We start from the raw sequence: 16770 nt of genomic DNA on the forward strand, positions 1-16770 counted from the left end.
AAACATGATGCGGATCTTGGAAGACTCTCCTACTGTTCAACCTTTCATAGCTTAAATATTGAAAGCAGTGACATCAAAACTATTTTGTGAGGTGGGTTTTACAGTACCTCATCTGGGTGTCACTGCAGACTGCTCAGGCCTTTATGGAGAATGCACTTAAAGAAACTGTTACAACATTTCATAGGACGTTGCCTTGTTTTTGCTTGTAGTCTTATTTTGTTTAAGATGATAATATTTACTAAACCCTTGAAATAAGAAACAATGAAAATGATAAACCAAATCTATAAATACTGTTAAATTTCTATTTTATTTAACAAGTTATTTATTTAACAGTTAGCACTGCTCATTTTAAAATGCCTTTATTTAGACTAAAAGTATGAAAGGACAAAAGTATCTTAAAATATCTAACATGTTAATTACTTGGAGAATATATAACATTGTTTTTTTTTGCCATAAATTGAAAAAGACCAAAATAAAAATGAACAGCTGAAGATATACACAGTCACTGGGGCTTCTGTCTCAGGAGACTCTGTTCAGATCCATGCCTGGTCACTATCTTAGGTAGTTTGCATTTCCTTCCCATGTCTGTTTGGGTTTCTTTATCGGTACGCTGGTTTTCCTCCCATATCCCAAAGTCATGCATGATTCTAAATAATCCCACTGTAGGTGTATGCATGCAATTGCATATCCAGGTTTGCTTCTTGCCTTAAATGTGACATTGTTAGAATAGACTTCTGCACTCCCACAGCCATAAATTTGTGTTAAGTGAGTGCAGAGACTGGGCAGATGGATAGGGTCTGAAAATGGGCAGCAGGATCTTTCATACTCCTGCTCAATATAAGGTGTGAGCTTCAAGTCAGTAGAATTATCACATAAATTACTTCTTTTGTTCTGACAATATCAAATAGTTTATTTTTAAATCTGAAATAATCTAGAAATTACAATGGAAAACTACCTATAGCAAAAATATTTTAAGCATTTTACATTCTGTGAAGGTGTAAGAATAAAAAAGTTGCATCCTCAGTTAAAAATAAAAACAGGTGGAGACATTTCAGAAGTCACTGACAAACATGTCCCTTTTGCCTCTGAAAACTTCTCCCTGATGTATAGACATACACACAATGAATTAATGCTATACTCTTTTTGACAATGAAACCTCAAAAAGGTAAATTTTGCCCCCCATTTGTCCAGGTTCTTATAGTCACTGATACCAACTTAATGTTGGAATTATGACAGGTCCTTAAATATCTCACATTCATTTCTAATATAAGAAAGTTTCAGTTTCTGGTCTTTTTTTCTGTCATATTTGTTATTTTCAATTTTTCTTCCCTCAGTAACTCTTTCTTTCAACCAATGGCTGATTGATCAGAAATAAACAGAAAATTAAAGTATAATGAAATATTGAGGGCGGCACGGTGGCGCTGCTGCCTCACAGTAAGAAGACCTGGGTTCGTTTTCCGGGTCCTCCCTGCGTGGAGGTTGCATGTTCTCCCCGTGTCTGTCTGGGTTTCCTCCGGGTACTCCGGTTTCCTCCCACAGTCCAAAGACATGCAGGTTAGGTGCACTGGTGATTCTAAATTGTCTCTAGTGCGTGCTGGGTGTATTGTGTGTGTGTGTATGCCCTGCGGTGGACTGGCGCCCTGCCCGGGGATTTGTTCCTGCCTTGCGCCCTATGCTGGCTGGGATTGGCTCCAGCAGACCCCTGTAACCTTGTGTTAGGATATACAGTATCTGGTTGGAAATTATTGAAATATTGACATATTTATTTTATGCTCTCTTTTAAAGTATCAGAAAGTGAATAAATGATATAGATGAGCACATGGTGTCCACACAGGAGCACATTTTTATCTTGTTTTCTGTTACTCTCTTAGTGTTTCTTAGTGATCCCATGAAATCATGACCATCCCAAATATAAACCTCACTGCTGTGTTGACAGCAAAAGCCAAATAAATCCCACACAATGGTCCTGCAACAGGAAATTCTGTTATCTAGCAAACACTTCCATATCCATGAAATCTCTTCAGGGTGACAAAATGCGCAAAAATGGGTGTTATCTTATGAGCATTGATATTAACAATAACATATACAAACCAAATCATATAAAATGTGAAAATTCTTAGAAGTGACCTACCTTCCACAAATGTCTCTAAGAATACATTATTTTAAATTTGCACAAGGGAGCAGAAATAAATTTCACATTAACTTTTTGTTAAATTATAATCAGCAAACTGAAACATTAATGCTGTATTCTCTTGGTGTCTCTCAGTAATTTATATTTGATTTTACAAAGAGCTGGCAAAAAAAAGCATACTGCTGTCCCTAGGCTATTAAAATAAATTTCAATAATACCACAGGGATACCAAATCACAGTTTTAAACAAAAACAAATATATGTTAATATATATTCCTTGTTTCCACACATATTAAAACATAATTTTAATAGATTAACTATGGATATTTGCAACTCAAATTATTTAGAATCTGAAATCTCATAAAAAATGTTACACACTTCACCATCCAATGATTATGCTGTACATGAAAGGATGCAATGAGCACTGGTTTGAATAATAAATAATTAAGAATGCAGTCCTCTTTATTAAGTACACAAGAAGTAGCCTGTTCTAAAGCCAGGCCATTAAAGCAGTCTGTGTAGTTTTTTACTTTCCAGTACTACAGTATATATCCATCCATCCATCCATTTTCCAACCCGCTGAATCCGAACACAGGGTCACGGGGGTCTGCTGGAGCCAATCCCAGCCAACACAGGGCACAAGGCAGGGAACCAATCCCGGGCAGGGTGCCAACCCACCACAGGACACACACAAACACACCCACACACCAAGCACACACTAGGGCCAATTTAGAATCGCCAATCCACCTAACCTGCATGTCTTTGGACTGTGGGAGGAAACCGGAGCGCCCGGAGGAAACCCACGCAGACACGGGGAGAACATGCAAACTCCACGCAGGGTGGACCCGGGAAGCGAACCCGGGTCTCCTAACTGCGAGGCAGCAGTGCTACCACTGCGCCACCGTGCCGCCACTACAGTATATAATCTAATTCAATTTCCTAAAGTGCTGCTCGGATTTGTGGCTGTGACTACTTTGCTTTTCTTTAAAATGCATTGTCATTATTCAAATAATAGCAAGTAAAGAATTGGTAGCGAAGATGCTTTATTAACTTTCCATTCCAAGTATTACCTAGATAAATGATTTCCTTTTGCATAAATATAAACAGCAAAAAAAAAATCTGAGCTTCCAAATAAACATTTATCAGATGCCACGCTTGCTCAGCTGTTCTTTTGTTCCTCCGTGTTCAATGTTCACACATTAAAATGTGTCACATTCTTGTCTTATGAGGACTTAGTATTGACTCCCACTGAATCAGTGTAATTCCATTAAGAAAACCAACAGAAGAATTGGCATTAATAGAAAATAAAATGGATCTACATAAAAATGCACTTATTAAAGTGAGTGCTGTAAGGAGGGAATATCCCCACAGTGTCAGATTTAATGTATAATCTGTACTTAAATTGGTTTAACATTTGGTAGCCATATGAATTTGTGCATAAATTGTTGATAAAGCATAGGGAGTCCAGCTGATACCATGCTAAGGAGCTGCCCTGTGGGTTCACAGTGTGGGGGTCAGGTGAAATGTAAGCCATGACACAGCCATACTCAAGGTAGGGTTTATGGAGACAGACTGGAATTTGACAAATTAAATTGACTCCTGGAATGTGAAATATCCCTTCACTGACAATGACAGAGCCAATTATAGTCAGAATCGCTCAGCACAAAGTAGTGGATCTGGAAACAAACTTCTTGATGAGAATGTTATGAATGTAGTTTGTGGTGTTCCTTTTTGTGATGTTAATGTTGTATTTTTATCTGTTCTTTTTCATTCCAGTTGTGAGTTTTCATGCATGCTGGAACCATTGGTGATAATGGTTTTTAGATTAAGAATGCATTTAATGTAATTAAAATACTTTCACATCTTTTCCCAGTGCTATTGTGTTTTTTATGAGTGTCGCCATTTTTATAGATAAGTTTCCATAGCATCACTAGAGAAATGGACCAGAACTACATGGTGTGTGATGCTACCATCGTGACAGGATAAAAGGTCATTTCTTAGTCATTTGAAATTGTTGATATCTCATTGAATCTTTACACGTAACTTTCTTTTAGACTTGTGGCTACAGCTTTGGTTTGCTTTTTGTCATCTGGGTCTAAGCAGCTGGACTGGCCTATGCTTGGTATCCTTCAATAAAGGCGCGCACAAAAAGGCGAGGTTCAAAAGGGCGACCTCAATTGGGCGAATGTTTTAATATTCTTGCTTTCGCCTTTTTATACGTTCAATCGTTGCCTTTATCTAATACATTTTCTGTAATAATTTTGTTGCGTTTGCCTTTATTCACTGCGCCCAATTGAGGTCGCCCTTTTGAAGCTCACCTTTATTTACGCGAGCCTTTATTCGCCGCGCCCAATTGAGGTCGCCCTTTTGAAGCTTGCCTTTTTGTGCACACCCTTATTGAATACAACCCCTATGCTTGAACTCAGCTGAAATGCACATTTTTCTTTTAATTTGACATTTAAAGGAAAATCTTTTTCCTCTTGGACAGAACAGGAAAGTGGTCTCAGTTGTACTGATTTTGGTGTTGCCCCACCTGACAGGTTCTAGGTGGCTATAGGGACAGTTACATGCTACTGGTATGCTGTTAGGCTGGCCGACAAGAGGGTCAGCTAAATTATAAACAGTAAAACTTCAACTAGTGTTTATGTGTTTTGTTATATGTGTTTTCTGAATTTATTTTGAGTTTTGAATCACCAACTATCTGTTCCCACTGTTTATTAATAAATAGTATTTAGAAAATATTAAGTATTAAGAAAGTTATTTTTTAGTTTACTTAATTCCATGTTGAATTTTTGATGAGATTATTTTTGTTTTGGTGGTTATTTTGGTTTAGGCGTCTGTTTTGGATCACGTATTTAATATGGTGTCACACTATTCCTTGTGTCCATGATTCTGGATACTCAAAAACAAAAAAACATCTGTTGTAGTGCTAGGAGTGCATCATTAAGTACTTTAGGGCTAAGACTTTTGCATGGTGTTTTGATTTTGCTTTTGTTGGATGTATTGGACTTGGTAGTTTTGTTTTTGTTTTTATTTCCTGGTATATTAACCCCTGCAAGTTACCTTTTGACTTTGAATTTTCTTTTCCATCTCTTGGTACTTCATAAAACTTTCATAAAACTTTAACTGTATCTGTGGTTTTCTGTAGGGTCCACTAACACCAAATAGTCTGACATGTACTATATATATATCTGGGCATGTGAGACAAAAAAAACATCACGTCAAGGAAAATCCATGGAGATACTGGGAGAACATGCATACTCAATGCAGATAAAGACTGGGTGTAAGATTGAAACACAGGATGCTGAATCTGTGAAGCAGCAGTGTTAGCCACTGTGCTTGTGCGCTGCCTCCGAATAGAATTTCTTCTAAATTCTCTACTTATTCACTTAAAAAATATTTTAAAGTGTACATTTTGGAAAGAACTTGTACTGTGTTGTATTAAGTATACCTTATAATTTGCTTGTCATCTGTCTACACACCTACAATTTCATCCCAAATTGTTTCTTTTTTTCATTATTGATTATTGATACCTTTATTCAAGGTGACTTACGTAGTTACATTTCTTTATTTTCAATTGGACCTCAGACAGGCGGAGTGATTTTCTCATACCCACACAGTATTAGTTGCAGGATTTGAACCCACAGCCTGAGGTGTTGAAGTGCAAAGACTTAATCAAAGTCTGACTTTGTTGCAGTGGCTCAAATTTTACCTTACTAAAATTACATTTAAATATCAAAGTTTTAGCGTTTCCACATATGCTCTGCCACAAAGCTTATAATAAAATCAATAAATTCTATTGGCTATGGACATGAATACTCTGAATTTGTTCTGGATTGTTATAGACTATTAAGTCTACATATGTGACACATTTCAGTTGAGTTAAGACACTGTATTTAAAATAAATCAGTACATCTATGCTTTGTTGTTCCTGTGTGTTATCTATTCAGATCTAAATATCCTCAGTAAGGTATGCTTCATTTTTCATTTGGCGTGCACCCATATTTAAATCCTTTCTTGCATAAAAGGCCACCCTTTCACTTTTTGATATTGCTTTCCTTCTAAGATGTAGGGTTGGAGAAGAAATTATTATACTTTTTATAATTATAGGTCTATTCTTTTCCAATGATTATTGTTTTTTCAGTTTATATCTGGATAATTATAATTGTCCCTAATTTTCAGCTTAGTATTATAAAGTTGTTTACTGGCAGTGAGATCAGCATTGTATGGCCTGACACACACTCTTAATGCTGTGCATTTTTTCTTGCTGCATTCTGTTTTAACTCGAAAATCTCCTCTAACATATAGAGCTTCTCCTTGACATAATATTGTACCTAGAATTCCAAATTTTTTTAGTGTTTTCAATTTTTTTTAATTAAAAAGAATATACTAACTAAGTAAATTATTAGGAAGACTTACCCCCACCGGAATTTGAATAACCAGCCACTGACAAGGTGACGAAAGGGAAGGGAGAAAGAAACAATGAGGCAGATCAGGCTAAACAACCGCAGGGCGGAACGCACGAGGACTGTTTAAAGCCATGTCGCGTGCCAGGAGACCCATGTTCCGTACAGTCACTAGTGCCTGGGTGATGTCAGTTATGGGGAATACAGTATACTGTTTATGTCCCTGACGCAGGAGCCAAATGTTCTGGGATTGAACGTAAGTATGTTATACAAGTAAAGTCTTAGATTATAATGATGATTCGGGTGTTGTGGTACCGTTTAGGATGGTGGTTACAAACCGGATGGAACTGTTAAATATAGGGGTAAGCTGATAAATATGAAAACGAATGACTCACCTGAATAGTGTACATATATTAATGGGGATTAGACATATATATCCTAGCTTGTTTGTTATTTATGTATATATATATATGTAATGATAAGATTATAGATAGTATCCATATTATGGTTTTAGTAAGGTAATACTTAGTTAGTTGTATTGAGCGGAGCTCATGGAGCAAAATAGTTGAATGTTATAAGATGGGGATAATTGCACTAATGTTTTATGTTGAAATGAGTTTCCTCCCACAGTCCAAAGACATGCAGGTTAGGTGGATTGGCGATTCTAAATTGGCCCTAGTGTGTGCTTGGTGTGTGGGTGTGTTTGTGTGTGTCCTGCGGTGGGTTGGCACCCTGCCCAGGATTGGTTCCCTGCCTTGTGCCCTGTGTTGGCTGGGATTGGCTCCAGCAGACCCCCGTGACCCTGTGTTCGGATTCAGCGGGTTGGAAAATGGATGGATGGATGGATGGACTTATACCATTACTGGGTAGGACCACCTTTGGCTCTCAAAACAGCCTTGGTTCTTTATCGCATGATGTCCAAAAGATTTTTTTTGAGATTCTGGTCCATGTTGACCTGATTGCATCACAGTTTCTATAGATTTGTCAGTTCACATTCATGTTGAGAATCCCATTCTGCCACATGATAAACAAGTTCTATTGGATTCAGATCTGGTGACTGGGATATCCACTGAAGGACACCGAATGTAGTCTTGTTCTTGATACCAATTTTGCCTTGAGACAGTGCATTATCAAGCTAGAAGTAGCCATTACAAAATGGGTAAATTGTGGACATAAAGTGATGCACATGGTCAGCAATAATACTCAAATAGGCTGTGGCATTTGAGCACTGATTGATAGGTATTAACTGGTCCAAAGGGTGCCTAGAAAACATTACATCAGTAGCATCAGCAGCAGCAGACTGTTGTATGGATTCATGCTGTTGGTGCCAAAAGCTGACCTTACCATCAGCACAACAGCACAAACTGAGATTCATCAGACCAGGCTGCATTTTTTCTGACATCAACCGTCCAGTTTAGGTGAACCTATGCATAGTGCAGCTTCACCTCTCTCCTCTTAGCTGATAGTAGAGGAACCCGATGTGGTCTCATGTTGTTGTAGTCACCATAGCTGTACAGAGTGGTTCTCTGAGTTACCATAGCCTTTCCATCAGCTGTAACCTTTCCAGTCATTCTCCTCTGACCCCCTCATCAATTAGGTGCACAATTTTGAGTAAACATGCCAAGGTTGAAATCATTGAGATCACATTTTTTCTCCATTCTGGTTATTGATGTAAACATCAACTGAAGCTCCTGACCTGTACCGGCATGATTTTATGCACTGTGCTGGTGCCATGTGATTGGCTGATTAGGTAAGTGCATGGATAAGTAGGTGTACAGGTGTTCCTAAAAATTTGCTTAATGAATGTATACCCACTTTTATTATACTCATTCCCCTCCGGATTTAGCAAAGTCTCAATTATTAAAGTAAATCATACTCAAGCTCTGATAGTCATCTTCACCTCAACCATTATTGTACTACTTATTTGGGCTTTTAAGGCTTTTTGAAAGTATTTTTTTTTATAATGTCCATGATTTATTAATCTTAGACATGTACTCAGTCAAAAGATCCCTCTCCCTCTTGATCCTGAAATGAGTCTCCCTACCCTGTAGTTCAGTAAATAAACAACAGGTAATTCAACTCACAGATTTTCAACAAGAAGCCCAATTCTCTTTCTCCCTGCCACATCTTTAAGCTCTTTTCTGACATTGATAGTATCCCACAGATCAGATAAACAGAGGAACTCTTCAGCAGAGGCAGTAGCCTCTTCTTCTTCTTTGTCACTTCTGAGCCTCAGCTTTCAAATGTTCTTTTAATATGAAGTTAACATATTTAGCCATACAGTACAGTACTTAAGAAATTCATATGCTAAGATGACTTAGTAAAATTATATTACTTTTAAATCAAAATCTCAAAAGCAGCTTTATCTTGTGGAACATACCTTAAAACCAAAATTCTGCCTTATCTCCTAGTTGTGACCAATTTCTGGTGTCACAGCCTGTGCTTGACCTACATGGCTACTTCAGATTTTATCTTACTATAAAATCTTTTTTGTTTATAGCTGTCTTCTCCTGCTCTCTCCCCTGACTATTCAAAACCACTGATAGCAAAATTATGCCTGTATGTTTTTGTGTCCTTCTGGAAAGTAAGATGGCATAGTAAGCTTATTTGCAAATACCTGTTCAGTCCCAGTAATCTGCAGTGCCCTTCTTATAATAGGTTTAAAACCTGTTCAGAAAATAATAAAATAAAAGCCCAGCTTGATTCTGATAAATACAAGGATGCTTCAGCAGGGGCAGTAGCCTCCTCTTGTTCTTTGTTTTACAAGTATCGAAAGCCTTCGCGCCAGTCAGTGATACGTGACATTAATTGTAGAGTAATGACAGCCTGTTAGGCTGTGATGGAGAGGGAGGCAGGATAGAGAAAAAGAGGGGAAAGCATTTCTTTGCACATTCATTCTGTTTAATGTGCTTCCATGGGAACCTGCTGCACATATAAATTCCCTTGGGCTGTTTACGCTGCCAGGGAAGGACAAGGCAGATAATGAGGAACATTCTGGAAAGTCAGATGATAACCTGGTGCTATAGCAAAAGATGAGTTCATAACACCAACTCAAAAAAGAATTCTGCCTTGACTGAATTTTTATTTGGCAATAATATCAAATTAAATATCATCAAGCAAAAAATGTCAAAATACAAAAAAGAAAAGTGTGCCATAAGAAAATTGAAAGCAAATTTAAAGAATGATCTGAAACATAGATAAAACAGCTTAACCTTTAATGAAAATAAGCATGGCAGTGCAAGACACCTGCAGTATATTTTTAGACCTAAACATTTAGGAATGCACCATTTGGTCATCTATCAATCAGTTTTCCAAAGCTATGCTGGCAGCATCAGGCACTAGGCAGAGGACAACCATGGACAGGACACCACCAGTTCTGTACATGGCACATCCACACACAGTCACTAGCACTGATGAACAATTACCTAACTGTACCAGTCTGGCAGGGTGAGTGGTATGCTCAACAGAGTGGTGATGTCACAATAGATATTTCTAAAAGGAAAAACAATGTAGCAAAATTGCCAAATTTATATGGCATTTTATGCTCAAATGAATTCTGTGATTCCTTCCCACTTATGAAAGATTTCTGCGTTATTTTAATTGACCCAGTATGTGCATCTGAGCCCTGCAATGTGCTCTAAATTCTTGTGACCCAGTACTGGACAAAGCAGGTTTACAAAATGCAATTCACTTTTCAGCATGCTTAACATATTTAGACAGGTGGTCACATTTCTGGCATTATGCACTGAATGTGAGGCATGGAGCAAACCCATCAACCTCCCCTTACTAGCTTGTCTGTGCCCACTCCCAGATATAAGTAACAGGTACTTACATTGGGTGCCCATGTGAATCCTCCCTGGTGATCACTCCTTCTTTCTCCATAAGCATTTGCCGAAATGTGCCAACCTTCTGCCGGATCTCTTCTTCTGAATATCTATTGCAATAGAATACAAAAAAATTAATTCACATATTTCCTAATTAAATATTTAATTTATGCTCTTAAAAGAACAATATGGTTGCATTTCTTCCACTGTCTTTCTCTTACTCTTAGAACAGTGTCTCGTACACTTGCATCATTTGGGTTACTAGCCCTCCAATATCCTGGAAGAATCTCCTTAAGACTACTTACTGGCTGCTAGTTCCTTCTTAAATGGTGTCACATTTGTTTACGGTATAATGTCATGATGCCAAATACCATAAAGTACCTACTAGAGGCCTCTGTGATTCTATAGCAACAACAACAACAACAACATTTATTTATATAGCATATTTTCATACAATGAAGCTCAAAGTGCTTTACATGACAAAGAAAGAGAAAAAAGACAAAATAAATAATTAAAATTAGGGAACACTAATTAACGTAGAATAAAAGTAAGGTCCAATGGCCAGGGAGGACAGAAAAAACAAAAACAAAACCCCAGACAGCTGAACTCCAGCCAGCTGGAGAAAAAAAATAAAATCTGCAGGGGTTCTGAGGCCACAAGACCACCCAGCCCCCTCTAGGCATTCTACCTAACATAAATGACCTCAATCAGCCCTCATTGTATTCAGGATTCACATGGAAGAACTTGATGATGATGGTCATGTGTACTTCTGGCCTTTAATCCATCAATGTAAGGACATCACGGTGCTTTGATTAGGTGGTGGTAGCACAGATTGCCACCACAGAAAAATGGAAAAAGAACAGAAGAGAAAGTAGAGGTTAGTATGGATTTTGGAGCCACCATGAATAATAATGATAATTAATTGAATATACAGAGCATCGGGATTTAACTATAGCTTCATCTTAGTTAAATCCCGATGCTCTGTATATTCAATTAATTATCATTATTATTCATGGTGGCTCCAAAATCCATACTTTTCATGGTGGCTCCAAAATCCATACTAACCCTAACATGCCAGAGTTCACTCCCTCTGGCCTTTTGGGTTTTTCAGTGATCTGGAACTTTCCTATGTGAGTGCCTTCTTCTCTTTGGAAAATTGGTGGCACTCTTCACTGAAAGCATCTTGCCAGCTGGGCCCACAGAGCAGTTCAGTGTTATATGAATTGGCAGCTCTAACATAGATTAGTATAAACATGTGAATATGGAGGTGCTGCTGTAAGTGTGCCCTGTTGTATCAAGCTACCTAAATTGTGCTTAATGTTACTGGAGTTTGTTCCAGCTCTCCACAATTATCAATTAGAAAAATCAGGTTTACAAAATGGACGAATAACAAAGGTTAGTTAGTTCATATTAAATAACTGAATATGAAAACATTTAGAAAATCAAAACTGTAGCCAGATTCAACAAGATTTCCATTTACTGCCTCTTGAATGAAACAGTGGACAGCGTCAACTTTTGCAAAAAAAAAATTATCGCTGTGCAAAAAGATTGGAGCTGATTAAAGGCAGGACTCCTGGCAGAAAACAGGTTGGCATTTAATTACAGTAGTTACGTTCTGGAAAGGAAACGTTGGCAGGTGTTATTTTTCAGGAGACAAAGCCTTCAGCACATCTCAGAAATTTCTGTGCTGTGGAGGAGGGGATGGATATGCAAAGTCAAGTTCTTTTGCCTACAGCCTTGAACATGAGTGTGCCAAACCGATTTCAGACTTCCCTAATCCAAATTCAGCTTTTCTGCATGTGGTCTATTCATTCATTTTGCCTTTGTGCTTAGTCATTCATTGCATTTGACTCATTGTGTGAGAAGAGGAAGGGGTTGGGGGTGTGGGCAGCTAAATAAATGAATAGATTGCAAGCACAGATAGATTTTTCTTATGAACAGTATGATTGTATATTACCCTCCACTTATCCACCCTGAAAGTGGGCAAGTATGGTAATGTGATACAACTATACAATGGATTTGTCACAAAAAAGAGCTTCTCAGTAGTCGGAGGAGGAAGTTTGACCTGAAATGTTGCCTAATTTTTCTGTAAATGGTAGAAGCTACATTTATGCTTTGACACTTTTGCTAGTTTCCTTGTTCAAGGTCCATGTTTAGAAGATGAATGCATTTTTAATTAGCTTCAACAACTCTTTAAAAGAGGAGTTATTAAAATAATTAAAATTATGAAGAATTCACTGATGGCTGGTGTCTTAAAATGTTGCCTAAGCAGAAGAGACTTCAATTTAATGCTATCCTACTGTAATGTATGGTAGTATGCAGTTGAAAATGGATTCTGATAATAGCAAAAGCTTAGATTGAATGGTCATATTTAAATAGTATTTTTTAAAAGTTACAAAATCTTTGAATCAGAGGAATTTAGGGAAGAGCAAGGAAATGAAAAATATGCCATAAGTGTAGAGTACAAAAATATCATTACCGTATAATTTGAACAGAGGGTGGTAATTGTTTAGTTCAAACCCAGAATTACATCAATCAAGCCAAAGGAGATTAAATAGGTGCTTTGTTAGTGGAATTAATAATATAAAGGAAGGGAAATAAACAAGTAAGAAACACACTATAGTAAATGAAATAACAAATACCTAAATGGTCTTTGGGCTTAACTAAACAATAATCCCAAACTAATACCTAACTGCCCTCTTTCCTAACTAAACAATAATAAGAACCCTGACTATTGGAAAGTGTGCCTGTGTCACTTACTCATGAACATGCCCCTTAGGATAGCCCTTATTCTGACCTGTAAGGTAGAGTACTGTAGCGCCATCAATGGGATATACTGCAAAACTGCACTGATTGGTAAATTATTTCTCTTTAGTGCATGGAACACCTTTAGATAGATAGATAGATAGATAGATAGATAGATAGATAGATAGATAGATAGATAGATAGATAGATAGATAGATAGATACTTTATTAATCCCAAGGGGAAATTCACATACTCCAGCAGCAGCATACTGATTAAAAACAATAACAATGTAATTTAGATGTATAGCAATAAGTAACACAACAACAGTCACAGAAAATAACTCTATATTGGAATATGGTTTTCTTCTGTGAAGAGTGGCCAGGACGAAGGTCCAAGTGAGTCCTGGTGCTTCCCGTCTTGCTATATGGTTGTGAGACATGGACGCTATCTAGTGACCTGAGATGAAGACTGGACTCCTTTGGTACTGTGTCTCTTTGGAGAATCCTTGGGTACCGCTGGTTTGACTTTGTGTCGATTGAGTGGTTGCTCACAGAGTCCCAAATGAGGCACATTACCTGCATTGTGAGGGATCATCAGTTATGGCACTATGGCCATGTAGCGCAATTCCTAGACGGTGATGCAGCTGGCAGGATCCTCATTGTTGGGGATCCGAGTGGCTGGACCAGGCCAAGGGGTTGCCCACGTAACACCTGGCTGTTGCAGATAGAGGGTCATTTCCGGTGGGTGGTATTGAACCGCGTGTCTGCCTGGCGGGTTGCCAACCAGGATCCTGAGCTGTTTTGTTGTGTGGTGGGTGCAGCAACACACTGTACCAGTGCATGCTCCCCAACTTGACTTGACCTGACCATAGATAGCTAATTAAGAATAGCAGGCAGGTAAGTGATTGCACAAGCAGTTGCTAAACTTCTACACTCTTTCAGGCACAGAAGCACTCACATTAACTCATACAGCACCAATTTGGACTCATCCTAAAATACACTTGAGAAGAATTAATTTATGTAATTCTACATGAATATGCATTCATTCATCATAGCTGACAAAGAAAAACTGATTCATTGTTTGCAGTTCAAAAACTGATAAAGCATAAAGTGCATAATAAACAAGTATACTGTAATAAAGTAAATGATTGGTACTATGGTAGAATAAGAAAGCCATCCACTTAACCTAACACATCTTAATGGGACCCAACACTACCCAGTACTACAGTATGTCTGTTAAAACATGGAAGCAAATTTGCTTCAGTCACCAAAGAAAAAAATGATCTCATACCCTAGTAAAAGTACATAGATCTCTTTAAAAACAGAAATGCTGTACTTGTGTTGCATTACTGATCTCTATGATGGTTAAGCGCTATATGAACATAAGACATGTTCATGAATTGCCTGTGTACCCAGGATAATGTCAGGGGAGCCCAAAATACACAAAAATATATTTATTAAATAACCAAAGAAATCAGGAAGCAATGCAGAAAGAACTTAGACAAAAGTACAAAGTAAATGGAAAATCTCTGGCTTACCTACACAGTTGTCAGACCCAACAGTTGTCTACTAGGTACAGCCCTACTCAAAGCACTTTGAAACAAGCACCAAACACTTTCTTCACCTCTTTCTTTTGTATTCAGCTTCCCCATCAAGTCAATTGTTCATCTCATCTCCCAACTTAACACCGAATGGGCCATAGCCAGGGAGCATCTTTAACCCCCACACCAAGTTCACTTCTGAGTGGATTCCCTAATCAACTGTGGGATAAGAAACATCCTCTTCAGGTTTTGTGCCATAGAGCTCTATCTGCTATCTCTTTCTCCTGAGCCTCAACTCTAACTTAAAAGATCATGCACTCCAAGCGGCTCCCAAATGGCCTAACTCTCTGAACTATAAAGTAGAGGGTGCAAAAAGTTCACCACCTTACCACGTTGTTGTCTGCTAATGTGAGGTGCTTCTTTCATTTTATTTCTCCTTCTGCCATTGCCTATCTCTTAACTCTGGTGCACTCTGCACTATACAGTACCAGAGTGTGTCCTTCCTCCCATACTGGCATGACAACCAGCGAAAATACCAGTTAATGATTCTTCCTCTTTCTCCTCATTATAACCCTCCTGGATGCTGTTCTTGTCTGATATTGCTTTTACTGGCTGCATGTCCCCTTTTCACTGGGATACCCTCTAAAACAGTGTTTCCCAACCTCAGTCCTGGGGGCACACTGTGGCTGCAGGCTTTTGTTCCAACCAGCTTCTGTTTTTAATTGGATTCCTGGGCTAATTAAGTAATGTGTTATTTCCCAAGTTCTTTGTTTGGGAACAATATAGAAATTAGAAGACTAAGTTTGGTAATATATATATATATATATATATATATATATATATATATATATATATATACCTGTATATTAAAATGTACCAAGCAGTTATATGGGGATAATGTATTTTTTTCTTTTTAACAATATTTTTAACTTAATTTTCATTCTACTTATCTAGGTGTTCTAATTGTTTAATTAATCCTTTATTTACTAATTAGAGGGTCTGTTGCTAAAGTACTTGCAGCCTTTGATCATTCAGTGTTGTTTGCCTGCGTTTCTGCTCTGCTCATTTTTAATTGTCATTATTAAGATACAACAAAGGGGAAAAACTGCACAGAGAAAGGGTAAAATATAATGAAATCAACAAAAGAGAGTTAAGCATTTAAATCTATAGCAAAAGCAGAAATATTTTTAAATGTCTTATAAATGTAAAAATCATGCTGCTATGCTTTTCTGAATGTAGAATAACAGAAAAAAAAATACCAGCTAATTAAATGAGATCAGTGCTATCAGGTGTTGTCACTGATTAGGAATCTGGTTGGAACAAAAACCTGCAGCCACAGGGGTTCACCAGGACCGAGGTTGGGAAACACTACACTAGAAAGTATTTGAATAGGAAATATTATATAGTTGAATTCTAATTTGAAAATTACAAATATATAATAATAGCAAAGCAAATCTGTAAATCCATGTGTTTTCTAACAGTGTTCATCACACCATATTCTATACCATACTTTTATCTTCTGAGCATATCAGCTTGCAATCCTCCACAAATTCATCTTCCATAATGTGCAGTTTGTTGTTTTGGTTTACTGTAAATGAAAAAAGGCATGTTTCTAATTGAACATTTTATTGAATTATTGATATCCTCATGATATTATTTAGCACTTTTGATTTGTGTATTGGGGTAATTTAGACTTAATTACCGGAAAATGGATACAGACTGTCAAATACTTTCGCAGTCTATTGTATGGGATTCTGACCTAAGGCAGCTAGCCACTGTGCTGATGACAGTTAAATGAGCGGTCAGTAGTTGTGAGTAGACAGGTTCGAACAATTAATCTCACAGTAGAAGCCCATTGCACTTTTAAACTGGGCTTCATACTTGCTTGATTTTCTTTCTGAACACCATTCATTTTTCATTGTGTTAACAGGTGTATCATCTTGCTCAATAACATCTTATTAAGGTCTGTACAGTTTTCAAATACAGCTTTCTTAGCCCTCATGACATTTACCATTAGTATTGTTTAATTTAAAAAAATATACAAAATAAAGAATGATTGTCTTGTTTCCAAGCCCCTGATAATGTCAACTGAGAGAAAGAAATGATGTTAGGCTGAAGTTACAA

The 16770-nt window shown here is 37.5% G+C and overlaps 1 protein-coding gene across 5 annotated transcripts in view; it reads right to left on the minus strand.

The window, feature by feature from the left end:
* Positions 1 to 16770, minus strand: part of srrm3 (serine/arginine repetitive matrix 3) — a 437508-nt gene that overhangs the window by 114638 nt on the left and 306100 nt on the right. For all 5 annotated transcript variants that reach the window (XM_051930826.1, XM_051930824.1, XM_051930825.1 and 2 more), the window contains one exon: positions 10369 to 10470. In XM_051930826.1, the coding sequence (XP_051786786.1) occupies positions 10369 to 10470 (102 nt within the window). The remainder of the gene's footprint in view (positions 1 to 10368; positions 10471 to 16770) is intronic.

Source organism: Erpetoichthys calabaricus, chromosome 8 (genome assembly GCF_900747795.2).
Source record: "Erpetoichthys calabaricus chromosome 8, fErpCal1.3, whole genome shotgun sequence".
Classification (NCBI taxonomy): Eukaryota; Metazoa; Chordata; class Cladistia; order Polypteriformes; family Polypteridae; genus Erpetoichthys; species Erpetoichthys calabaricus.